Here is a 24,584-nt window from a genome sequence, read left to right on the forward strand (position 1 = left end):
CTCGAACTCAGAAATCCGCCTGCCTCTGCCTCCCAAGTGGTGAGATTTAATCCCAATTTGTTTTTGAAGGTTTTTGTTTGTTTTTTTTTTTTTGTTTTGTTTTTTAAATTGGGGTGTGTATGTGGGTGTGCAGATGCCCTCAGAGACCAGAAGAGGGGGTTAGATCCCATGTCACTAGAGTTTCTGGTGGTTGTGAGCACCCCGATGTAGGTGCTGTGAACTGAGGTAAATTCCGCACCATTTGTTCTTTATTTTTTTAATTTTATTTGGGGGGCTGGTGTGATGGCTTGGTGTTCAGAACAGCACTGCCTGCTCTTCCAAAAGACCCGGGATTGATTCCCAGGCACCTTCATGGGACATGGCAGTTTACTACCAGTTGTTGGGCAAGCACTAAGTCCTGGGTTCAAGCCCCACCATTGCACATGGTATAACACCAACCTGGAAGAGATAGAGGCAGGAGATCTAGAATTTGTGGTGGGTTTTTTTTTTTTTTTTTCAGCTACAAGATGAAGAAGTAGAGACCTTGTCTCACAAAAGGGGGCGGGGGTAGGGGGCAAAACAAAACAAAATGTTCTTTTGTTGATGTGATAAAACATAAAATACCTTGACAAAGGGCAACTTAGGGGAGAAAGGGCTATTTCAGCTTGCAGTTCCCAGTCACAGTTCATCATAGTAGGGAAGTCAAGGAAGGGCCGTCCCCAGACTAGAGCAGGAAGGAGGGATGCATGTGTGCGAATGGCGCCTCCCACGCTGGACCGGGTCTTCCTGCATCAATGAAGGCAATGTCCCACAGACGTGTCTACAGGCAACCCTGTAGATGGAGACTCCCGTTGTGATTCTAGGCAGCGTCAAATTGACAAGGTAACAACTAGCATCACCGAAACAGAACAGGGTCACAGATGGCTACAGTCACTCCGACAGCGGCAGGGGACCACCGGTGAGAAAGGGGCGAGCCTTTAGTCTGCTAGTCAGACACTGAAGGGCAAAGAGAGTCTGAAATGAACCGGGGATCTGGGTGTGGTGTCTCAGGCCTGAAATACAAGCACTTCCGGAGGCTGAGATGCCAGAGGTTGGGTCGAGTTTGAGGACAGCCTGGGCTACAAGTGTGAGACCAAAGAAAGGTCAGTGAGAAGGATCGGCGGGTAATGGCGCTTGGTGCCAAGCATGACGACCTGAGTTCCACCCTTAGGATCCACGTGGTGGAAGGGCACTTGGCTCCCTCTGACCGCTACATGCTCGTCCGCGCCCAAATGCACGCAAAAATAAATGTAATTTTTTTTTTTAATTAAATGACAAGAATCTCCTGGTGTCAGCTGTCACATGAGGCTTCTGAATAGACTTCGAGGTTTCTCCGTTGCTGGGCAAACGGTTCCCAGGGCGCTGTTGTTAGGGTCTAGGGGCGTTCCTAACGGTCACGCCTTGTAGCCAACCACACGCGAGCGTCTGTCGCGTCGGCCACGCCCACATGTTGCCCCCGCCCACAGCCCCAGAACCGTTACCTCAGCAACTGTCCCGGCTCCTCCCGCCCCCGGCTCTGGGTGCCAATCGTAGAGGCGTCACCCAGACGACGACCCTATCCCTTCCGGTGCTCGCCCCGCAACTTCCGGCCGGGGGGGGGGTCCGGGGGTGGGCGGTCTGGCTGCGGCGCGGCCCGGGGGGCGGCCAAGATGGCGGCGGGCGGTGTGGAGGGCGGCCCGGGCCCCGGCACCGCCATGGGTGACTGCGCGGAGATCAAGTCTCAGTTCCGCACCCGCGAGGGCTTCTACAAGCTGCTTCCCGGCGACGCGACACGCAGGTCGGGCCCGACCTCCGCTCAGACCCCGGCGCCGCCCCAGCCCACTCAGCCCCCGCCCGGGCCCGCCGCAGCCTCGGGGCCTGGCGCCGCGGGTCCCGCGTCGTCCCCGCCGCCCGCTGGCCCTGGACCCGGACCGGCGCTGCCCGCCGTCCGCCTCAGCCTGGTGCGCCTAGGCGACCCCGATGGCGCTGGGGAGCCGCCCTCCACGCCCTCGGGACTGGGCGCGGGCGGAGACCGCGTCTGCTTCAACCTGGGCCGTGAGCTTTACTTCTACCCCGGCTGCTGCCGCCGCGGGAGCCAACGGGTGAGTGCTCCGCTTCGTAGGGCCTCGGGTGCCCAGAGCATCGGGGTCCCAGGGGGACAGAGGCCCCCGAGGTTGGGCATCCCAGGGGAGTCTGAATCCTGGGGCCAATGGAGTCCTGAGAGGCTGCAGGGCAGTCTTTGCGTGCGTGTGTGTGTGTGCGTGTGTGTGTGTGTGCGCGTGTGTGCGCGTGTGCGCGAGTGTGTGTGTGCGCGCGAGTGTGTGTGTGTGTGTGCGTGCGAGTGTGTGTGTGTGTGTGCGTGCGTGTGTGTGTGTGCGCGCGAGTGTGTGTGTGTGTGTGCGCGCGAGTGTGTGTGTGTGTGTGCGCGCGAGTGTGTGTGTGTGTGTGCGCGCGAGTGTGTGTGTGTGTGTGCGTGCGTGTGTGTGTGTGCGCGCGAGTGTGTGTGTGTGTGTGCGCGTGTGTGTGCGTGTGTGTGTGTGTGCGCGTGTGTGTGCGTGTGTGCATGTGCGTGTGTGTGTGCGCGCGAGTGTGTGTGTGTGTGCGTGTGCGCGAGTGTGTGTGTGCGCGCGCGCGAGTGTGTGTGTGTGTGCGCGAGTGTGTGTGTGTGTGCGCGTGTGTGTGTGTGTGCGCGCGTGTGTGTGCGCGTGTGTGTGTGTGCGCGCGAGTGTGTGTGTGTGCGCGCGAGTGTGTGTGTGTGCGCGCGAGTGTGTGTGTGCGTGTGTGCGCGTGTGTGCGTGTGTGTGCATGTGTGCATGTGTGTGCATGTGTGCATGTGTGTGTGTGTGTGCGTGTGTGTGTGTGTGTGTGCGTGTGCGTGTGCGCGCGTGTGTGTGCGTGTGTGTGGTCATGGGGCTGGTGGCTGAATCTTCAGGATGTGTTGGAGCTTCTGGGAGGAAATGGGGGAGGGGTCACGGATTCCGGGGTGACAGGCATTCTGCAGGCCCAGGGGAGATGGAGAACGGAGAAATACATCCTGCATTCTGGGCGTGTTGGAGGGAGTCTTAAGACTTGCCGTACCCAGGAATGACGGGATTTGTAAGTGACCGGAGTCTTCCTGACAAAAGGCAGGGAGGACTGGAGGTGTAGCTTAGGGGTCGACGGCGAAGCAGCAGCTGGATGAGCTCCTGAGGAATATGGTGTCTAATGGCTTTGGAAGAAATGAAGGGGGTTAGGAAGAACTGATGGGAGTTCTGCGATGATGAGGTTCCTGCTAGGGGGCATCCCCAGGTGTGACAGACATCTGTAAAGCAATCCTAGAGGGGAGGGGCGAAGTGAGGAGACAGAGATGGGGGTCCTGAGAGTTCAGTGGTGATTGTGTACCCAAAATACGAGAGACTGTAATGACTGATGGCTGTGTGAACTATGACAGACGTCCTGGAGTTTAGGGACTCCGTACTGAACAAGATGAGGCTTTGGAGATGGCTTTGTGGATGGAATGTGTGTTTTGAAAGCAAGAGGGCCTGAGTTCGGATCCCAGTACCCCATGTAAAAGGCTGCGGCTGTGAGAGTCTGCAAGCGCAGGACCCTCCGGTCTCACTGGCATCTAGTCTAACTGAATTGGTGAGCTTCGGGTTCAGTGAGAGACCCTGTGTCAAATGGAAGATGCAGAACCACAGAGAAAGATGCTCAGTGTTGACCTCTGACCTCCACATCCACATGCATGATGCACACCCACCACACAGGCATATACTACATGTACATATAGAAAAAAAAATGAAAGAAATCCTAAGAGGTGGATTTTTTTTTTTTTTTTTTTTTGCATCTATGGGTCTTGGAGATCTTAGATTATTGTCTTACTGGAGTTGCTACTGTGCTGGGGGCTGGGCAGACTGCAAGAGTCAGCTCCAGGCCCAGGGGGACTCTGACCCCTGATGCTGTGGGCCAGTGTCCCTAACTTACAAGTGGAAAGGCTCTGCGGTTTTTACTGGGTGGTGTGCATGTGAGCATGTGAGCATGTGTGTATGTGTGTGCTGTCCGGGCCTGTGGTTGCCTGCTCCTCCCCACCCTGCTCCCCACTTCCCTCGAGGTTGACCCTGCTTCCTCTTGGTGGTTTTCCCTGACCTCTTCCTTCCTCTCCCTGGTCTAACCCATGAACTCGGCTTCTCCCATGGTTCAAGTCCATTGATCTCAACAAGCCCATCGACAAGCGGATCTACAAGGGAACCCAGCCCACCTGCCACGACTTCAACCAGTTCACAGCTGCCACAGAGACCATTTCCCTGCTGGTGGGCTTCTCTGCCGGCCAGGTGCAGTATCTGGACCTCATCAAGAAAGACACCAGCAAGCTATTCAATGAAGAGGTGATTGAGGACATGAACTGTGTCCTTCTCATTTACCGACCCACCCCTGCACTAAGCTGCCTGGAAACAGAATAGGCTTGAGAGGGGCAGGAGGAGGGGGAGGGGAACAAGTGACAGACAGCTACTGATGGTGCCATTGTGCTTACTATTTCCCAGTTTTCTGGTGTGCCAGCCCTATGCTGAAAGAATGCTTTACTGCTTGGGTTCTTATTCACTGATGGATAACAAAATATGGTGCCCATCTTACAGATTAGAAGACTGAGGCTCATAGCCACTTGGGATGTTTTTGATATTCTTGTTAGCTTCAAATTCTGGGCTCTTTGGGCTTTGGGTGCTAGTTCCTCTTGTGTCATTTACTTACTGTGCAGTTTTGGGAAAGCGATGTGGTCTCCGAGCCTTAGTTTTCTTCTGCAAAGTGGGATTTGTGTCCCTTCTCACAGGACTGTTTAAAGTTATTCACAAGGACTTGCTAGTCTGGCTTCAGAGGAGCCAGGAAACCTTACCACGCAGCAGGGAGGCCTTGTGCTCTGTAGTACTGTCCCTGGTCCAGAGGAGGTGAGCCACAAATGTCCTCACACCTGTTCACAGCACAGCGGCTCCCTCCTGTGCAGGCCTCTGTCCAGTGATAGCTCAGTGAGCAGGCAGAAGGCCTGCCCCTGCCACACTCTCAGTCTAGGCAGCAGGTCACACAGATTCATCAGGTGTCCTGCGTGCAGCCCCTGTCGGCCAGAGCCTGGCATTTGAAGTGAAGCCAGAAAGAGGCAAAGAACCCTCCAGGGAAGGACATTCAGATAGAGAGAAAGGGTTGAGCCTCATAAGCACTGGTCTGTTATCTTAACTGTTTGGGAGGCTGAGGCAGGAGGATCCGAAAGTTCAAGGTCTGCCTGGGCTACAGAATAGAAGGAACAGCTTAGATAAACTCTTCCGAACAGGACCGCCATTGCTCTGTGTTTCCAAGGTAGCAGTTGAGGGAGAGAAGACAGAAGATGTGTTCTGAAAAGGAGCAGGAGGTGCTGGCTCAGGTTGTCCTAGAAAGCTGTAGGAAGGACGTGCCCTCCTCATCAACAGGAGTCTGAAGAGTGGCCTTGCGAACCGGCTGTGCCTGAGCCGTAGGACTGAGATGATTCTGGGCCTGTTGTTTTTATCAGCTCTGAGTAGGCAGCTGCTTGGTCCCAGGAGAGAAGTTAGGTCTTCATAGTAGTTGCCTCAAGCTGTAGGGCTTCAGGCAGGGCAATGCTAGGGGCTGACTTGAATTTCTGACTCTCTAACCACTGAGGAGACAGCTCTGGGCATCTGAGGCCAGCAGTGAGGCATTGTGGGTGGTGACAGTGGAGCTGAGAGGCTGGGCTGTGGGTGCACCTGGCTGTGGAAGCCCATGGCTTTTGTTGGAAGATTAGACTTCGTTGTGGGTACAGGATAATGGAGACTCCTTGGAGCTCTCCACGGTGTCCCTGTGCCACCCTGCCATCTGTCTCAGTCAGTGGGAGAGCTGCGGCCATCAGGAGCACTCACCACTTCCCAACCCCACCCTGTCGTTCCCTTTGCAGCGGCTGATTGACAAGACCAAGGTGACATATTTGAAGTGGCTGCCTGAGTCAGAGAGTCTGTTCCTTGCTTCTCATGCCAGTGGCCACCTATACCTCTACAATGTCAGCCACCCCTGCGCCTCCACCCCGCCCCAGTATAGTCTGCTGAAACAGGGGGAGGGCTTTGCTGTCTATGCAGCCAAAAGCAAGGCAGCCCGCAATCCACTAGCCAAGTGGGCAGTGGGTGAGGGGCCCCTCAACGAGTTTGCATTCTCACCTGATGGCCGACACCTAGCCTGCGTCAGTCAGGACGGCTGCCTGCGTGTCTTCCACTTTGACAGCATGCTTCTGCGTGGGCTCATGAAGAGCTACTTTGGGGGTCTGCTGTGCGTGTGCTGGAGCCCTGATGGCCGCTACGTGGTGACAGGAGGGGAAGATGACTTGGTCACTGTGTGGTCCTTCACAGAGGGCCGTGTGGTGGCTCGAGGCCATGGCCACAAGTCCTGGGTCAATGCGGTAGCCTTTGACCCCTACACCACTCGTGCAGAGGAGGCAGCGTCAGCCGGTGGGGATGGAGATCCCGGCGGTGAAGAGGAGGAACCTGAGGTCACCAGCTCAGACACAGGAGCCCCAGTGTCCCCGCTGCCCAAGGCTGGCTCTATCACATACCGCTTTGGCTCGGCTGGCCAGGACACACAGTTCTGCCTGTGGGACCTCACAGAAGATGTGCTGTCCCCTCACCCGTCTCTGGCCCGTACCCGCACCCTTCCAGGCACACCTGGTGCCACCCCACCAGCTTCTGGTAGTTCTCGGGCTGGAGAGACAGGTGCAGGCCCCCTGCCCCGCTCCCTGTCACGTTCCAACAGCCTCCCACACCCAGCTGGTGGTGGCAAGGCTGGTGGGCCTAATGTAGCGATGGAGCCTGGCATACCATTCAGCATTGGCCGCTTTGCCACGCTGACCCTGCAGGAGCGGCGGGACCGGGGCGCTGAGAAGGAACACAAGCGCTACCATAGCCTGGGGAACATCAGCCGTGGGGGCAGTGGGGGCAATAGCAACGACAAGCTCAGTGGCCCCACCCCCCGCAGCCGCTTGGACCCAGCCAAGGTGCTGGGCACGGCACTGTGCCCTCGCATCCATGAGGTCCCACTGCTGGAGCCTCTTGTGTGCAAGAAGATCGCTCAGGAACGCCTGACCGTGCTACTGTTCCTGGAGGATTGCATCATCACTGCCTGCCAAGAGGGTCTCATCTGCACCTGGGCTCGGCCGGGCAAGGCGGTGAGTCTCCACCTGCCCAAGCGCTGAGGGCCACCAGTTCTGTCCCGGCCTTTCTGAATGATGGGCCTCCCAGATGCCAGGTGTTGTCGGTCATCTGAGAGGTCAGGTATAGGAGACAGAATGATGGGTACCACAGCTAACCAACTGTAGGGCCGCTGACGGCCCATGTGGCTCACTCAAGGAAGAACCTGTGTTTATGGGAAATCTGAATTTTAAATGGTGAAACTTGATTTAGGGCTGATAGTCTTAGGGATGTGATTGAGCTGAGGGCCCACTTCTGGCCTGCCCCTTAGACACTGTTTCTGAGCCGGCTGCTGAAGGCCTGGGTGGAAATTAGCCAGGGTCCAGGCCTGCACGTCCTCTTGCTGCTGTGGTCCTGGTCACTGTGTTTTGCAGCAAATGGCTGTGCGTCGGCAGTGCTTTTAGTCAGTGAGGTGCAGGCCTGTCACCTGGTCAGGCTGGGGCTGGGCTGTCTGTTCTTTAGCTTGTGGTCTCAGTGTCTAGGACCCCACTCTGCCCTCAGTCCCTCAGATCCTTGCTTTGGAAGGTTAGAGTCCAGAAGCCTTAGAACGCAGGGATAGTCTTAGCAACTGCCAGGATGTAGGGCTCGGGGAGTTGACTGAGTTCTCAAAGACACCCCTCTATCTCCCTAGTTCACAGACGAGGAGACCGAGGCCCAGGCAGGGGAAGCAAGTTGGCCCAGGTCACCCAGCAAGTCAGTGGTAGAGGTAGGACAACCCCCAAGCTGCAAGTGGACCCCAGTTTTTCTCTTTCCTCTCCACTGTCCTCCCTTGTCTATCCAGGTTACCTGGGGCCATTAATTACTGTAAAAGTGCTGCCCTGGGTCAGAGAAGGCTCCTGAGCTGTTCGTTCCTAGCTAGGACAGCAGCTTTAGGCCTGGGGGCCGGACCCAGCTGGGGCTGTAGCTCTAAGGTTTTTGGGTGGCTCCTTCAAGCGCTGCAGAAGCCTAGGTGTTGTCTAATCCAACTTTCTCCCTCTTGTCCTCCCCAGGGCATCTCCTCCCAACCAGGCAGCTCCCCCAGTGGCACTGTGGTGTGAAATGTGGATGTCCCATGTCCCCGGCCTCCGAGCCATAACCCTCCCTGCTGACCTCAAGGATCACTGTATTAACAAGACTAATCATGATGGAAGGACTGCTCCAAGCCCCACCCTGCACAAATACTAGGGGTCTCCTAGGTTGGCCCAGCCATGGGGAAGTACTGGCCTGTGTGGCCTTGGCCCTGTCCTCCACCCACTGCCAAGTACAATGACCTGTTCTCTGAACATCAGTGTTAACCACATCCCTGTCCCAGCATGTGACTGTTCACTCCTGGGAGAGACTTAGCCCACAACAGCCCAGCTCCATAGTACCCCTGGGTGAGAGGGCAGGGCAGCAGGGCAGGGGGCATCTCCCCTCCAGCCCAAACCCCACTCCTTGCTATGGTCTGTGCTTTTGAAAGTGTTAAATTATGGAAGCCCCCAGGGCCCTCCTTGTCCCCTGGACCTCTTATTTATACTAAAGTCCTTGTTTGCACAGTGTCTCTGTTCCCTGGGGCAGGGTAGGGTGGGGGTTGCAGTATTTGGCCTCCAGGCTGTGCTCTGACCAAAGAAAGTCTAATCTTAGCTGCCTCCCTAGCCCTAGCCCGGAGTGGAGAGCCCTCTGGAAGATGATCCCCGACCCCCAGAGTCAAGAGGCTGAGATAAGATGGTCTTCCTACTAGGTCCTTGGAGATGTTTGAAACTTGTTTTAAGCATCAGGGCTATGTAAGTGTGTGGGGAGAGGAGGATGCTGAGACGTGAGCTTCACTCACTGCCTCCTCTCGACACTTTGGCCAGAGATTCCTGGTGCCCCTGGCCCTTTTGTGACTGGCCATCTAGTGCCAGCTGGAGGCCATGATTTCCTCTCCAGAGAACTGGCCACCTTAAAAAGCTAAAATGTCTCTTGGCTGGCTGTCGAGGCAGCTCCGCCCTTAAGCCCCAAAATGTTTCTGTCTCTAATCCTAGCCCAGGCAGGAATGTGGCTGCCCCGGCCTGTGGCCAAGGAGCTATTTTGGGGTCTCTCTTGCTTGAGGAGGGCCTGGATCCACCACTTGCCTCCCCCCAGGCTTGGGCCAGCAGGTCACCCCTGGCCCTGGCGGCTGAGCAAGCTTCCTCCTGATCTTCTACCTCCTGCCAAAAAAAAGGGGGGGGGGGCGTAATACAGCAGGCACGGGGGCTAAATTTAACTGTCCCAAAGTCAGAATCTATTGCTGAGTCACGAAGAAGCTGCTGCTGGCCTCTGCCCCCCTCCCCTGTAGGCCCAGGCATCAGTCCTCTCCCACTCCTCCCAGCCTCAAGTCCATAGACTGGCTTTTCTGGGCACGGACAGACACCTCACTCCTGTGACTCCCTGTGCTCTCATGGGTGGATAGAGGCAATGGGGGGGGGGCAACCTTGGAGTATTGCCCTAACATTGGGCACTGAAGAGTTTTGAGGGCCCCTGGAAGAAGGGAGTTGGGGTGTTGGCTTAGGAGGGGTTAAAGCTGGGAGGCAGGAGGGGGGCTGGGCCAAGGGGTGGAGAAAGGAGGAGGAGGAGGCCTCAAGCATAGAACTGGCCAGAGAGACCCAAGGGATAGTCAGGCACAGGCAGACATGCGGCCAGGGTTCTGAGGCCTGACAGGGGTAGCCAGGCCCCGTGACGGGAAGACCCCGAGCTCCGGCCCGGGGAGGGGCCATGGTGTTGCCTGCCCAACATGTCAGCCGAAGTGCGGCTGAGGCAGCTCCAGCAGCTGGTGCTGGACCCAGGCTTCCTGGGGCTGGAGCCCCTGCTCGACCTTCTCCTGGGCGTCCACCAGGAGCTGGGCGCCTCCCACCTAGCCCAGGACAAGTATGTGGCCGACTTCTTGCAATGGGGTGAGTATGGACAGGAAACCTGGGGTGGGCTGCAAGGCAGAGGTGGGTGTACAAGACAAGAATGGGCTGTGGAGGGGCAGGAGGCCTGGAGAGGTCTTGTAAGGCAGCCAAGCAGAGCTCAGAACTTGATCCCAAGTTTCCCTGTTGTGGCACCAGGGTCAGTGAGGCCACCCATGGCTCAGCTGGTGCAGGCTGGGGTGGGCACAGCCTCCTGCTATCTCTGCACCCACACTCGACCTTTCAGCTTTCTCTTCTAGGACCCTTTACTCCTAAAGGGGGCTTTATAGCCCTCCCTGGTTTCCCAGAGTGTGGGGAGGGACAGTGTGGGGCAGCTGCCAGGGTGTGGCCCATAGGCAGGTGTTTGGCGTCTGCCTCCCCAGCTGCCCTGACAGGTGTCCAGGAGCTGTGAGGGCACAGTGACTCACAGAGCCCCTGGGGGAGAACCAGCCCGCCAGACAGGCGCCACTGAGCACCCCTTCTGTTCCCCAAATTAAGGAGGAAGGAAGAACTTGAGTTTCTGAGTGTGCCCATCCCTAGCATCCCGCTCCCCCCCCCCCAGCCTTTGTGGGCCAGATTGGTGATCCCTCCCTCCCTCCCTCCCTCCTCACTTCTCAGCCACTTTCACTGTCCGAGCTCAAGACCTCCAATCCCGCTGCTGACTTCAATGCCTTCCCTAAGGTCTTCTTAGGCCTGGAGCCCATATTCAGCCAAAGTCCCAGCTTACCCCAGCTTCCTTAAGTAACAACCTGTTTTGTTGCTCTGTGCCTATCATTAAGGGTCCTGGTCTTGGTCGGTGGCCTGTCTGCCCATGTCTGTGATCCTAGTTCATTCTCCCCTCCTCCCCCGTTTCACAGATGGAAAGGTGGAGGCCACGGGTTAAACCACTAAGCCTGTGAAAGACTTTCTCCTCTCCAGCCCTCAGTGTCTCCCTCAACCTGCCTTTTGCAGAGGATGAGGCTGGGCTGGCAGGGTAAACTGAGAACTGGAGTGGGGGCAGGGGGTCTGACCCTCTGGGAAGGAGCAGTCCTTTTGTGGCCTGAGCAGCATCCTGTGGGCCCCTCCCCTGCCAGGCCTGGGCGGGGGAGGGGGCCTGGGTTCCCGCTGCCTTAAAAGGGCTCAACGCCTTGGTTCCCTCCTCCCCCCAACCCCCAGCCTTGGCCCTGGCTGTATCTTCCCTGTCTGCCCACTTTCCCGACCCCTTTCTTCGCCGGGACCCCCATCTCCCCTCTTCCCCACACGTTCCCCATCCATCCTTACTCCCAGTCCTGACAACTTCCCTGACTTTCCTCTGCCCACCCCCCACCCCAGTCGCCAGCCTCAGACCTAGCTGCCCTCCCCCTCCTGCTAAGCCACCCTAGCACAGGACCTTATCCCCTGGAGCTTTGGTTATAAGATTCTCCCGCACAGTTTGGAAACCAAGAGTGCCCTTCCAACATTGCCCCGATGCCGGTGGGCTTGCCCCTCCCCCACTCGGTCTAAGTGCTGGCTGTGCTATACACAGCTGCAGGTCCAGGCTGTGGCCAGACACTGAATGAGCCTTGGGTGACCTGACCGCGCTCTGTTCATCACATGGGAGTGAAGGGCCTTATGCTTCCGGCCTCTCCCTCTGCCTCCCTCTCTGCTCTGCAGCCCTGTGGAGACAGGCAGTTCTAGGTCCCCAAAACATCAGAAGTTTTGAAAGCAGAATCCTAAAGCCGATTTAAGGGGCAGAAGGAAGGAGACTAAAGTCACCACCCTTGTCGCTTGTGTTCTGGTGACCCTTGGTTCTCCCTCCCACCCAGTGGAACCTATTGCGGCAAGGCTTAAGGAGGTCCGACTGCAGAGGGATGACTTTGAGATTTTGAAGGTGATTGGGCGTGGGGCGTTCAGCGAGGTGAGTCTTGAGTGGCCTGGGAGTGGAACTTGACTTGAGGTGGGTGGGGCATAACAGCTGGGACAGAGCCTTAAAAATTGATGAATGAGCTTGAATTTAAGGCTGGATGGGGTGGAGGCGGGACTTGTGGGCAGTTGTGTGTGTGTGTGTGTGTGTGTGTGTGTGTAAGAGTGGGAGAGAGAGTTGGGGGCGTGGCTAAGGTTGGGTGGAGATAAGGGTGGAGCCATGCTTTCGCGAGCCTTGCTGGGTTTCCCTGCCACCTCTACTGTCATCCTGGTTCCGCCTTTAGGTAGCGGTGGTGAAGATGAAACAGACAGGCCAAGTGTATGCCATGAAGATTATGAATAAGTGGGACATGCTGAAGAGAGGCGAGGTGAGGGTCAGGGATGAGGGTGGCGCCCTCATCTCTCCAACTCACCTCCTGCAGCTTCTCTCCTACCTCACAGGTGTCGTGCTTCCGGGAAGAAAGGGATGTATTAGTGAAAGGGGACCGGCGCTGGATCACACAGCTGCACTTTGCCTTCCAGGATGAGAACTACCTGGTGAGCTCTGGGTTCAGGGGACTAAGAAAGAGTGACAGTTACATCGCCCCAAGTCAAGAAGGCTGGAGAAGAGAGAAGCTGCTGTAGGCTGGGGGGCGGTTAGGATTGTGTCTCAGGTACAGGAGGGACCTTCCTTGAGACAGGAGGTGATATCTGGTTTGGCCTTCGAATATTTGGGGTGCTCTCTCACTGTGCGGGAGTGCTCTATGCTTGGGAACGGGGTGTCTCTGGGAGTCTTGGGGGCTACCAAACCCCTGTGACACACCCGCTCCCAGTACCTGGTCATGGAATACTACGTGGGCGGGGACCTGCTAACGCTGCTGAGCAAGTTTGGGGAGCGGATCCCCGCCGAGATGGCGCGCTTCTACCTGGCCGAGATTGTCATGGCCATAGACTCGGTGCACCGGCTGGGCTACGTGCACAGGTGGGCGTGGCGGGGCCCTTGGAGGGTTAGCAGAGCTTGTGTGGGAAGGAAGGGCACCTGAAGGTCGGATCCCATTGGGGACAGGACCGGGGTCTAGAACTGTAGAATCCTGATTGGGGTGGAACCAGATCGAGCCTGGTGGGACCTAAGAGGGAAGTTTTTCAAGAAAGCACACTTTTCTTCTGTGCACAGGGACATCAAACCAGATAACATTCTGCTGGACCGATGTGGGCACATTCGCCTGGCAGACTTCGGCTCCTGCCTCAAATTGCAGCCTGATGGAACGGTAGGAAGAGCCTGGCAAAACTCTCCCCATCAGCTAAGGACCAGATGTAGGGGGCGGGGCTAGGGTGAAGAACAGGAGGGAAGCTTGGTCGGGGATGTCCTGTGCACCAGGTTTAGACAGGGAAAAGGTCTTAACCATTTAGGTCTGGTTGGCACAGGTGAGGTCGCTGGTGGCTGTGGGCACCCCGGACTACCTGTCTCCTGAGATTCTGCAGGCTGTTGGCGGAGGGCCTGGGGCAGGCAGCTACGGGCCGGAGTGTGACTGGTGGGCCCTGGGCGTGTTCGCCTATGAAATGTTCTATGGGCAGACACCCTTCTACGCGGACTCCACAGCCGAGACATATGCCAAAATTGTGCATTACAGGGTGAGCATGGGCACTGTGCAGGGAGGCTGACTTAGTGTGTATGCTCCCAGACTGACTTTTTAAAAAAAGGTATTTATTTATATGTGTGTGTTTTCCCTGCATGTATGTCTGTGCACTGAGTAGGTGAGCGCGAAGGTCAGAGGGTGTGGGATCCCCTGGAACTGGAGTCACAGACTGTTGTCTGCGGCGGCCATGTTGAGTGCTGGGAAGGAAGCAGAGCCTTCACTGCTCTGCAAGAGCAGCCAGCGCTCTTCACCCTCTTCACCGGCTGAGCCAGCTCGCAGGCCAGGGCTAACGCTTGCTTTTCTTCTAAATAGGAACACTTGTCTCTGCCGCTGGCAGACACGGGTGTCCCTGAGGAAGCTCAGGACCTCATTCGTGGGCTGCTGTGTCCTGCTGAGACAAGGCTAGGTCGAGGCGGGGCAGGTGATTTCCAGAAGCATCCTTTCTTCTTTGGCCTTGATTGGGAGGGTCTCCGAGACAGCGTACCCCCCTTTACACCAGACTTCGAGGGTGCCACGGACACATGCAATTTTGATGTGGTGGAGGACCGGCTCACTGCCATGGTGAGCGGGGGCGGGGTACGTACCTGCGGTTCCTGATCGGTTGAAGGGACTTCGTAGCTTTTTCTATAAAATTGGGGTGACTGGCCAGGTGTGGTGGTGTACACCTTTAATCCCAGGACTTCACAGGCAGAGGCAGGTGAAATCTGGTAAATCAAGGCCAGCTTGGTCTACATAGTGACATCCAGGCCTGTCAGGGTTATACAGTGAGACCCTCCCTTGAAAAATAACAAAAGGGGTGATGACCTTCCTGGGTCCCAAATTATCCTAGAGCCATGCCATATGTCCATTCTGGTGTGAGGACACCCAGGTGGCCAGTCCCTAAGACACTCTTGGCAGTACTAAAATGGAACACAAGGGGCTGGGCTCTTGACCCAGCCTGGAAGGTGCTGGAAGGCTTCCTGGAGGAGGAGACTGAGCTGAGCTCAGAAGGATGCAGGAGATACAGGAAACCCTTTCTCAGGCAAGTGCTCTCAGCATTTTAACAAGCTCTAGGCCCTGCCTTGGGCCATGTGCAAAGAGAAAAAAGTCTGGTGTGAGCAGAGCCCTGACAGGAAGCAACAAGATAGAAGAGAAAATGACAGAGTTTGTTTAGTGGGGACAGTTAGGCCAGGAACATAGACAGGCAAAGAGCCGTCTCAGATAACTGCTAGCCACAAGAGCCCTGTATCTCTTCCGTAGGAGACACTGTCAGACATGCAGGAAGACATGCCACTCGGGGTCCACCTGCCTTTCGTGGGTTACTCCTACTCTTGCATGGCCTTCAGGTAAGCATGACTGCCACTGCTGGGGCCTGTGTGTGCCAGCTCACCTCAGCCAGCCAAGTTGAGGCTCAGTCAAAGATTCTTAGGAGCTGCCTAAGTCAGGGTTTCTGCTGCTGTGATGAACCATGACCAAAAGCAAGTTGGGGAGGAAAGGGTTAATTTGGTTTACATTTCCACATGGTAGCCTAATGCTGAAGGAAGTCAGGACAGGAACTCAAAACAGGGCAGGAACCTGGAGCTGATGCAGAGGCCATGGATGCCGACTGCTTAAGTGTTTTCTTACAGAACCCAGCACCACCAGGGCAGTGATGGCTCCACCCACAATGGGCTGAGCCTCCCCCATCAATCACTAGCTAAGAAAATGCCCTCCAGGCTTGACTGTAGCTTGATCTTTTGAGGCATTTTCCTTTCTTTTTTTAGTCTTTTAGAGACAGGGTCTTACTATGTAGCTCTAGCTGTCCTGAGATTCACTCTGTAGACCAGGCTGGTCTTATTTATTTATTGTATGCATATGAGTGCACTGTAGCTGTGTTCAGACACCAGAAGAGGGCATTGGATCTCATTACAGATGGTTGTGAGCCACCATGTGGGTGCTGGGAATTGAACTCAGGACCTCTGGAAGAGCAGTCAGTGCTCTTAACCACTGAGCCATCTCTCCAGCCCTGTAGAGGCATTTTCTTTATTGAAGCTCCCTCCTGTCTGATGACGCTAGCTTGTTGTATCAACTGGACATAAGTCTAGGAAAGCAGGTACACGTACTTTGTTTGCTTTGGAGACTGGGTCTTCTGGCTCTGTCATGCTGCCCACTGTACTGTGACATTTCAGTTCAGGTGTATGACCTAAGAACTTTAGACCCAGCTTTAGAGAATCCTGCTATTGACTTTCATGTTTCTAGGGTGTACCATAGTACCCAGGATCTTAGAACACAAGCCTGAAATTTGACAGTTTATTTTAAGAACACAACTGAAGCACATAAAAATAAAACAACTTTTAAGGTTTTAAAAGTTTTCTGTCTTGTTTTCTGAGGCAGGATCTCATTAATATCATTTAAGCTGGCCTTGGGGTGTTTTGTGATTTATGGGCATGCACCACCATGCCTAATCAATAAAGCCTTTTAAAAGTCTCCATTATGGTGACTGTGGTGGCACAAACCTGTAATCCCAGCACTAAGAAGGTGGAGGCAAGAAGATCAGAAGTTCAAGACCATCCTGGGCTATATAGTAATCTAAGGCTAGCCTGGTCTACAAGAGACTCTGTCTAAGAAACAAAAGATAAATAGCATCCACTATTGCTAGGCAATATAACCCTGTAGCCCTACCACTGAGGAGGCTGAGGCTGGAGGATCACTGCAAGTTTGAGGCCAGCCTGGGCTACAGATACAGAGAGCTGGTTTCTTTTCTCTTCTTTCTTTTCTTTTTTCTTTTTTTCTTTTTCGAGACAGGGTTTCTCTGTGTAGCCCTGGCTGTCCTGGACTCACTCTGTAGACCAGGCTGGCCTTGAACTCAGAAATCCGCCTGCCTCTGCCTCCCAAGTGCTGGGATTAAAGGCGTGCGCCACCACTGCCTGGCTAGAGAGCTGGTTTCAAAACACCAAAACAGACAAATTTATTATTGGTCAAGCATGGGATAGCACACACTTGCAGTCCCAGTATTAGGGCACTGGGGGTAGGAGGATCACAAGTTTAAGGCTAGCCTGGTATACAAGACCTGGTCTTGGTCTCAGAGAAAAAAAAGAAATCAATTATTCAAGTAAGACAGTTTGTCATGGCTGTGGCTCAATCCAAGGGGACATCCCTAGCACCGGGGCTGGAGCTGCAGCTCAGTTTGCAAGCCTCAGCAGTGGACAGGCCACACGGAGGCTCACACCCCTAATCCCAGCACTGGGAAGATCAGAAGTTCGTGGTCATCATTGGCTAGAGCATGTTCTAGGCCAGCCTGTGTTGTATGAGCTCTTGTCTCAAAAGAAAGATTTAAAAAGTACTAAAGACAACAACAATAATAATAAAAAAAATAGTAAAAGGAAAAAAAAAAAAGCCTAGCCAGGTATGGTGCACTTCTTTTATCTCAGCACTTGGGAGGCAGAGGCAGAAGGACCACTGTGTTTGAGGCCAGCCTGGTCTACAGAGTAACTTTCAGGACAGCCAGGGCTGCACAGAGAAATCCTGTCTCAACAACAAAGAGAATTTACCTAGCATTTATGAGGTCCTGGGATTAGTCCCCATTGCCACAAAATAAAGATTAGATGAAGAGACTGCTTTTAGGAGTAAACTAGGAAGCAGGGGACACTTAGAGGATGCTCACACAGGTTCCCACCATCAGGCCTGTCTCAGGCCTGCACAGGGAAAGACAACTTATCTCATGATCTGCAAGCAGCATCCGTCCCATGCCTGTTAGAACATGCTGGGCCCAGCCCATCCTTCGTGGCATCATATTGCTCAGCCAGCCTGCGAGGCAGCCACGGTGCAGAGGCCTTGGCAGACTGCTCTCTTCTTCCTGATCTGCCCCTCCTTTAGCCATGGGGTCTTTGGAGCCTGGCCTGGTGCCCACAGGCTAGGGAGTCCCAGATCCCTGTTGGTAGCCTCTTCCTCTTCTCAGAGACAATCAGGTCATGGACCCCACTCCTATGGAACTAGAGGCCCTGCAGTTGCCTGTGTCAGACTTGCAAGGGCTTGACTTGCAGCCCCCAGTGCCACCACCGGATCAAGTGGTGAGTAGACTGAGAGGTGGGCAAAACTTCCTGGGTGGGTGTACCTGCAGTGCCAACTGCCAGACTGTTCATTCAGTACGAGACTGTCTCCAGCTGGCCCAACAGCACATTCTGTAACCCTAGCTACTCAGGGGGCACAGGAGAAGGATCCCAAATTCAAGGCTTGCTCTGGTTATGTAATGAGACCCAAAAAGAGAACTAGAGCTAGCGCTCCAGGCACGGGGGTGGAGTCAGACAGCAACACCACCCCGGGCCTGGGAGGGAGGGGCTGCCGGCCCCTGGAGGAGTCTGAGGAGAGGTTCTTCTGGTCAGTTGGTGAACAAGTCCAGAGGCCCTCAGGTGGGATGCTGGGATCGAGAGGGAGGGAAGTTGGCACCAGCCTCAGGTCCCCACTCTGATCCCCACCGACAGGCTCAAGAGGCCGACCCAGTGGCTGTCCCTGTCCCTGCCGCAGAGGCAGCGACGATGGTGACACTGCGTGAGCTCCAGGAAGCCCTGGAAGAAGAGGTTCTCACCCGGCAGAGCCTGAGTCGCGAGCTGGAGGCCATCCGTACAGCCAACCAGAACTTCTCCAGGTTGGGGTCAAGGAGCTGGGGGGAGGGAGGGAGCAGTAACCCTTGCAGTCTCCTCACCCAATGGGTCTCCTCACCCTCCTATCTTTCCACAGCCAACTACAGGAAGCCGAGGTCAGGAACCGAGACCTGGAGGCGCATGTTCGGCAGCTACAGGAGCGGATGGAGATGCTGCAGGCCCCAGGAGCCGCAGGCGAGTCCCTCACCCGTTTCCAGCCAGAAGGGTGCTGGGTGGAGATGGGGCACCTTGGGTGTGTGAGCCCTCGGGGCAGGGGAGGAGTCCAGGCTGGGGCACCGCAGCCGCACCACTGCCCTTCTTCGCCCTCCACGCTCTATACACCTCTTTCTTCTCCTTCCAGCTGTCACGGGGGTCCCCAGTCCCCGGGCCACGGATCCACCTTCCCATGTAAGACCCCTCTCTTCCCTCCCCAAACCCTCCCCCCCACGCTTAGATGTGCTACCCACAGCCCGTCTCCTGTCCACATTAGGGTCTACCCTCCTCGGGGGTTCTAGAAGAAAGATGCCCTTCACTCATTCACGCAGCATGCACTATCTACCAGCTCCCTCTTTCGGGCTTTTCGCCAGATCCTCCCCAAGGGAACTCCTTAGACTCCCGTTCTGGCCTCGACTAGATTCCCGCGCTGCCTCTCGCCCTGCTGCTGAGGGCTGCCGGGCTGGGCTCCGATCGGGTCACCTGTCCCTTCTCTCTCCAGCTAGATGGCCCCCCGGCCGTGGCTGTGGGCCAGTGCCCGCTGGTGGGGCCAGGCCCCATGCACCGCCGTCACCTGCTGCTCCCTGCCAGGGTATGTCCCACGTCCGCCCGCTGCGGGCCTCTGCCTAGCTCTGCCCACTGAGTGTCACCACTGCTTGCTGTGCCTCCGTGGAGCTCGACCCACCGCAGGGGGAGGGTATTCGGGCGGCCAATCAACACAGGCTGCTGTGAAGTAGCCAATGATGAGTTTCCAGAGGAGCTCAGGCTTGCGAGCAGGCCAACTTTAGTTGCGGGCTGTGGGGACCAGAGACGCGCTCCGAGGCCCATCTATGGGTATAGGCTGGGCGGCTCCCAGGAGCCAGTGGGCCCCTGTGGCCTAGTGCTAATCCAGCCTTCTCGCCTGCAGGTCCCTAGGCCTAGCCTATCGGAGGCGCGTTGCCTGCTCCTGTTCGCCGCTGCTCTGGCTGCTGCCGCCACACTGGGCTGCACTGGGTTGGTGGCCTATACCGGCCGTCTCACCCCAGTCTGGTGTTTCCCGGGAGCCACCTTCGCCCCCTGAACCCTGAGACTCCAAGCCATCTTTCATTTAGGCCTCCTAGGAAGATCGAGTGACCAGGGAACGACCCAGAGCGTCTCTGTGCACATCCTCACCCCCGACCCTCACCGCTCTGCTCCACACTTCTGTGAGCCTAGGTTCCCACCCAGCTCCGCTCCTGTGATCCGGGCCCGCCCCCTGGCGGCCGGGGAGGGGGAAGCAGGGCTCGTGCCCAGTACCCGGGTTCCTGCAGAGCTGGTAGCCAGACGCTGCAGCAGCAGCTGGGCATTCGCCGACCACGCTTTACTCAGCCCCGACGTGGATGGGCAAACTGCTTAGCTCATCCGATTTCACTTTTCACACCTCCAGCCATCAGTTACAGGCCATACATATGAGCCCCTTATCTCCAGGGACATCCTATTCCCGTAGCAAGACCTCTGCCAGCACACACGGGAGGCTTAGGCTTCCGACAGCCTTACTCCTGGGGGTTGCTGCGACTCCTTCCTCACGTACACTCCCGCACTCTTCCGTTGGAGCCACGGCTGCACACACCCCCAAGGCAGTGTGGGTATTTATTGACCTTGTTCTCTTGACTCACTGACAGACTCCGGGACCCACGTTTTGGATGCACTGAGACTCGACATTCCTCGGTATTTATTGTCTGTCCCCACCTAAGACCTCCACTCCCGACCCTTGCGAATAAAATACTTCTGCTCTGCCCTAAATCCCGCGCAATCTCTCTGTTGTGGAAAGGAAGCCGCCCCACAGACCAATGGAGAGTCCAGTAGAGACAACCAATGGCTTGAGTGGGAGCTAGCGGGAGGCAAAGCACACGAATCAGGCTGAAGGGTGGAGCTTAGGCATCCAGCCAATAGGAGAGGAGCAACAAGCCACCAACGACACCACCGCCCCCCACCCTCCCCCCCCAGCTGTGACCCAGCTGTGCAACTCAAGCTTGGAAAAGTAGGGGGTTGGGCCAGCAGCGCGCCTGCGCAAGCCACGCGCATCCGCTCTTAGGACCGACGATCCAGAAAAGTTGCTGCAAACTTTCTAGCGCGTTTCCCCGCCCCTCCTCCCAGCTAGATCCACCGCCTACCCGCGGGGCCGGGAATTCCGAGGGGCGGAGCACGGCGCGGAGATGAGAAGGGAGGGGGCCTTCAAGGGACCTGGGAGATCGAAGCGGCTTCGCGCCCTTAACCCTCCTGGACGGCCCATTACCTTCTCCGTTGCTCTGCTAGGGAAACTGAGGCCCTGAGTCAGAGGCACACCCGAGGGGAGGCCGAAAGCGCGGCCAGAGACCGAGAGAAAACAAAGAATCCCGACGCCGGGGAGGGGGGCGGACACACAGGGACAGGGACGGACCTGAGTGCAGAGCTGGGTCTAGTCTTTGGGAGGGGGCCAGAAGACCGCGAGGGGACGGGGGCAGGGGAGGAGGGCTGGGCGGGGAGGGGGCTGGGGAAGCCCGCAGGAGGCGGCAGAGGAGGGAGGAACTTCCCAAAGTTGCCAAACATGGCTACCTCGCCTGCAGAGCCGAGCGCGGGGCCGGCGGCTCAGGGGGAGGCGGTGGCGGCGACCGAGGAGGAGGAGGAGGAAGCGCGCCAGCTTCTGCAGACTCTGCAGGCAGCCGAGGGGGAGGCGGCGGCGGCCGGGGCGGGAGATGCGGCGGCGGCGGACTCTGGGTCCCCGAGCGGCCCGGGGTCTCCCCGGGAGACCGTGACCGAGGCGCCCACTGGCCTTCGCTTCTCACCCGAGCAGGTGGCATGCGTGTGCGAGGCGCTGCTGCAGGCGGGCCACGCCGGCCGCTTGAGCCGCTTCCTGGGCGCGCTGCCCCCGGCCGAGCGCCTACGTGGCAGCGATCCGGTGCTGCGCGCGCGGGCCTTAGTGGCCTTCCAGCGGGGTGAATACGCCGAGCTCTACCAGCTCCTCGAGAGCCGCCCTTTCCCAGCCGCCCACCACGCCTTCCTGCAGGACCTCTACCTGCGCGCTCGCTACCACGAGGCCGAGCGGGCCCGTGGCCGTGCGCTGGGCGCGGTGGACAAATACCGGCTGCGCAAGAAGTTCCCTCTGCCCAAGACCATCTGGGATGGCGAGGAGACCGTCTATTGCTTCAAGGAGCGCTCGCGAGCGGCGCTCAAGGCCTGCTATCGCGGCAACCGCTATCCCACGCCAGACGAGAAGCGCCGCCTGGCCACGCTCACCGGCCTCTCGCTTACACAGGTCAGCAACTGGTTCAAGAACCGGCGACAGCGCGACCGTACTGGGACCGGCGGTGGAGCGCCCTGCAAAAGGTGAGGGGACCGACCCTCCTTCCTCGGTGGCCGCTGGAGTCTGCGCGAGTGACCCTTCACACCCCTCCTCGGCGGCAGCGGCGAGTGCATAGGCTGAGCGTGGAGAGACCAGGCACACCCTGGGTTCTCTGGGCATTACTGCCCCTCGGGCAGAGTTTGTTGCAGCTGCTTCTAAGTTGGGACTGCAGTGCCAGGAATGGGGGTGGGGGGAGCAGTAGGAAAAGTGAGGTATCCCTGGAGGGGCGGTGGTAAGAGGAAGGGGGCCTTTGTCTAAGGCACCCCGGTAGGGATCCGCTTTGGGGGCCCCTGCAACCTGGCCCCTCCGTGACCATTATTTACACCCACCCCCACGCCCCCTCCAGCCCAAACAGCGTGGTCTGTCGCTTGTCTTTGTTGTGAAACGTGAACCTTCTCCGGCTCCGGTTTCCCTGTAACTCAAGCCCTTCCCCTCCCACCTCCGCGGCAGGCCTGTAGCTCTGGACTGTGACGCCTGGGGGGAAGAACTGGAGTAAAAGCTGCTGCCTCACTCGGCAGCCACGCGCCTGCCGACCCAGGGGACTTGGGACAGCCCGGGTGCTCGGCTGCAGGCCAAGGCAACGGGAAAGCTTTCCTCCAGCTTAGCATTCCCGCCGTGCTGTCAACCCCAGCAGGACTTGTAGAGGCCCCGGGGTCTGTGCGGGTTCTTTGACGGGTAAAACAGTTCATCGGAGCTCGGGTTGCCTCTGCCCCTAGGGCGATTAAGCCTTCGGGCCTAAAAAGACTTAACCCGTTTCTCCTTCCAGCGAGTCTGATGGGAACCCCACTACGGAGGATGAGTCCAGCCGCAGTCCAGAGGACCTGGAGAGGGGTGTGGCCTCTGTGGCTGCTGAGGCCCCCACCCAGAGTTCCGTCTTCCTGGCAGGGGCCACCCCTCCAGCGACATGCCCTGCCTCCTCCTCGATCCTAGTGAATGGGAGCTTCCTGGCCGCCAGCAGCCCCCCAGCAGTGCTCCTCAACGGCAGCCCAGTCATCATCAATAGCTTGGCCCTAGGAGAGGGCTCCAGCTTGGGGCCCCTGCTGCTCACAGGAGGAGGGGGTGCCCCTCAACCACAGCCCAGTCCCCAAGGGGTCAGTGAGGCCAAGACTTCTCTGGTCCTGGACCCTCAGACAGGAGAGGTTCGACTGGATGAGGCTCAGTCAGAGACCCCTGAGACCAAAGGGGTTCACGGGACTACTGGAGAGGAAATCCCAGGAACCCTGCCCCAAGTAGTCCCAGGTCCCCCACCTGCCTCCACCTTCCCTCTGACCCCGGGAGCTGGGCCTGCTGTGGCTGCTCCTCAGGTTGTGCCACTCTCCCCTTCTTCTGGGTACCCAACAGGCCTGAGCCCCACCTCCCCACTGCTGAACTTGCCCCAGGTGGTGCCCACCTCTCAGGTGGTGACCCTGCCTCAGGCTGTGGGGCCACTCCAGCTGTTGGCAGCTGGGCCAGGCAGTCCTGTGAAGGTGGCAGCTACGGCGGGGCCTACCAATGTGCACCTGATAAACTCTAGTGTGGGAGTGACTGCGCTGCAGCTTCCCCCGTCCACTGCTCCAGGTACCCTTCCTGCTTTCTTGGGATCTGAGTGGGCTTGGGGAGCAGGTGTTTCATCCCTGGCACGTCTCTTGGGGTTAAGCCTACTGGCACCTCTGCCTGCCAGACAGCATCTTCCACTCCACCTCTTTTCTCTACAGGAAACTTCCTCCTGGCCAACCCTGTGTCTGGCAGCCCCATTGTCACTGGGGTAGCTGTGCAGCAGGGCAAGATCATCCTCACTGCCACCTTCCCCACCAGCATGCTCGTCTCCCAGGTCCTGCCTCCTGCCCCCAGTCTAGCCCTGCCCTTGAAGCAAGAGACAGCTATCACAGTGCCCGAAGGAGCCCTCCCAGTGGGCCCCAGCCCCACCCTCCCAGAGGGTCACACTCTGGGGTCAATCTCTACTCAGCCACTGCCACCTGCTCCTGCTGTTACCTCTGCCACCAGCCTGCCTTTCTCCCCAGACTCCTCTGGCCTGCTTTCCAGCTTCCCAGCACCCCTACCCGAGGGTCTGATGCTGTCACCTGCAGCTGTGCCTGTCTGGCCAGCAGGGCTGGAACTGAGCACAGGAATAGAGGGGCTGGGGACACAGGCCACCCACACTGTGCTGAGGCTGCCAGACCCCGACCCCCAGGGGCTGCTCTTGGGGGCCACAGCGGGGACTGATGTTGATGAGGGGCTAGAAGCCGAGGCCAAGGTCCTGACCCAGCTACAGTCGGTGCCTGTGGAGGAGCCCTTGGAACTGTGACTGCCTGGATATAACCATTTCTCCTGACAATGGTGTCAAGGTGCTAGGTGAAGTCCCACACTACAGCCCTCCCACCTGGATGAGCTACAAGCCCTGGAGGAGCCAGAGGGACTACCACAGGTCAGGGCACTGTCCCTCTCCTGATGGCAGATGTTGTTACAGCCCTCTCCTTGCTCTGCCTGCCCAGTGTGTGTGGGCACTAGGGGTCTTGACTTGGGCTTTGGCCTCCTCTACCTAGCACTAGTGTGAGAAAGCCCTGCCAAGTGGCTGGTTTCTAGCTGGCACCCTCTCTATAACACTATAAACAGCCCCACTGATACCCAGTTCCCAGATTTTCCTGAGACCAGGGTGGCCCAGAGACAGCCCTTGCTGTTGAGGAGGGCATCATGGGTGCAGAGGCCCTTCCCCTGCTTCCCTGGACTTGAGCCCCAGGATCCAGCCCCAGACCAAAGATTCCCCTGTCCCCTGGGGCAACCCTGGCTCCTTTCTCTAGTTTGTATTGTAAATCTTTATTTTTCTAGGACATGTTATGCCTCCATTTCAATTAAAGTCAAGTTAACAGACAACAGAGCTATTGAGGGTAAGGGTTACCTGCCAAACA

General features: G+C 57.3%; 3 protein-coding genes across 12 annotated transcripts; all 3 read left to right on the top strand.

Moving 5' to 3' along the window:
• The first annotated feature begins 1,620 nt into the window (after positions 1-1,620).
• Dmwd (DM1 locus, WD repeat containing) lies at positions 1,621-8,696 on the top strand. 2 transcript variants are annotated; one of them, XM_034490196.2, is made up of 5 exons: positions 1,621-2,099; positions 4,176-4,358; positions 5,906-7,162; positions 7,816-7,890; positions 8,174-8,696. In XM_034490196.2, exons 1-5 carry the CDS (start codon positions 1,668-1,670, stop codon positions 8,219-8,221), a joined length of 1,995 nt encoding a protein of 664 aa, XP_034346087.1. In that variant the 5' UTR covers positions 1,621-1,667; the 3' UTR covers positions 8,222-8,696. The 2 variants fall into 2 exon arrangements, with proteins under 2 accessions (XP_034346087.1, XP_034346095.1); XM_034490204.2 differs by lacking the exon at positions 7,816-7,890.
• A 151-nt stretch (positions 8,697-8,847) lies between these two features.
• Dmpk (DM1 protein kinase) lies at positions 8,848-20,120 on the top strand. 9 transcript variants are annotated; one of them, XM_034490226.2, is made up of 15 exons: positions 8,848-10,054; positions 11,836-11,927; positions 12,217-12,300; positions 12,374-12,469; positions 12,745-12,893; positions 13,086-13,179; positions 13,337-13,543; positions 13,861-14,124; positions 14,788-14,873; positions 17,465-17,576; positions 17,988-18,151; positions 18,244-18,341; positions 18,508-18,554; positions 18,862-18,951; positions 19,267-20,120. In XM_034490226.2, exons 1-15 carry the CDS (start codon positions 9,895-9,897, stop codon positions 19,417-19,419), a joined length of 1,896 nt encoding a protein of 631 aa, XP_034346117.1. In that variant the 5' UTR covers positions 8,848-9,894; the 3' UTR covers positions 19,420-20,120. The 9 variants fall into 9 exon arrangements, with proteins under 9 accessions (XP_034346117.1, XP_034346106.1, XP_034346133.1 ...); XM_034490215.2 differs by having other exon boundaries at positions 18,866-18,951; XM_034490242.2 differs by having other exon boundaries at positions 13,861-14,109.
• A 727-nt stretch (positions 20,121-20,847) lies between these two features.
• Six5 (SIX homeobox 5) lies at positions 20,848-24,549 on the top strand. Its single transcript, XM_034490174.2, has 3 exons — positions 20,848-21,683; positions 22,466-23,256; positions 23,394-24,549. The coding sequence occupies exons 1-3, from the start codon at positions 20,905-20,907 to the stop codon at positions 23,981-23,983; spliced, it is 2,160 nt and encodes a 719-aa protein (XP_034346065.1). The 5' UTR covers positions 20,848-20,904; the 3' UTR covers positions 23,984-24,549.
• Positions 24,550-24,584: the final 35 nt, after the last annotated feature.

Source organism: Arvicanthis niloticus, chromosome 1, assembly GCF_011762505.2.
Source record: "Arvicanthis niloticus isolate mArvNil1 chromosome 1, mArvNil1.pat.X, whole genome shotgun sequence".
Classification (NCBI taxonomy): Eukaryota; Metazoa; Chordata; class Mammalia; order Rodentia; family Muridae; genus Arvicanthis; species Arvicanthis niloticus.

Excerpts from the sequence above, each read along its gene's own strand:
- Six5 (XM_034490174.2), top strand. The coding sequence starts at position 20,905 with ATGGCTACCTCGCCTGCAGAGCCGAGCGCGGGGCCGGCGGCTCAGGGG. Across the intron at positions 21,684-22,465 it reads GGTGGAGCGCCCTGCAAAAG|CGAGTCTGATGGGAACCCCA; the intron begins GTGAGGGGACCG and ends TTCTCCTTCCAG. Across the intron at positions 23,257-23,393 it reads TCCCCCGTCCACTGCTCCAG|GAAACTTCCTCCTGGCCAAC; the intron begins GTACCCTTCCTG and ends TTTTCTCTACAG.
- Dmpk (XM_034490215.2), top strand. The coding sequence starts at position 9,895 with ATGTCAGCCGAAGTGCGGCTGAGGCAGCTCCAGCAGCTGGTGCTGGAC. Across the intron at positions 12,470-12,744 it reads TCCAGGATGAGAACTACCTG|TACCTGGTCATGGAATACTA; the intron begins GTGAGCTCTGGG and ends ACCCGCTCCCAG. Across the intron at positions 17,577-17,987 it reads TGCCACCACCGGATCAAGTG|GCTCAAGAGGCCGACCCAGT; the intron begins GTGAGTAGACTG and ends CCCCACCGACAG.
- Dmwd (XM_034490196.2), top strand. The coding sequence starts at position 1,668 with ATGGCGGCGGGCGGTGTGGAGGGCGGCCCGGGCCCCGGCACCGCCATG. Across the intron at positions 7,163-7,815 it reads GGGCTCGGCCGGGCAAGGCG|TTCACAGACGAGGAGACCGA; the intron begins GTGAGTCTCCAC and ends CTATCTCCCTAG. Across the intron at positions 7,891-8,173 it reads CCAGCAAGTCAGTGGTAGAG|GGCATCTCCTCCCAACCAGG; the intron begins GTAGGACAACCC and ends TGTCCTCCCCAG.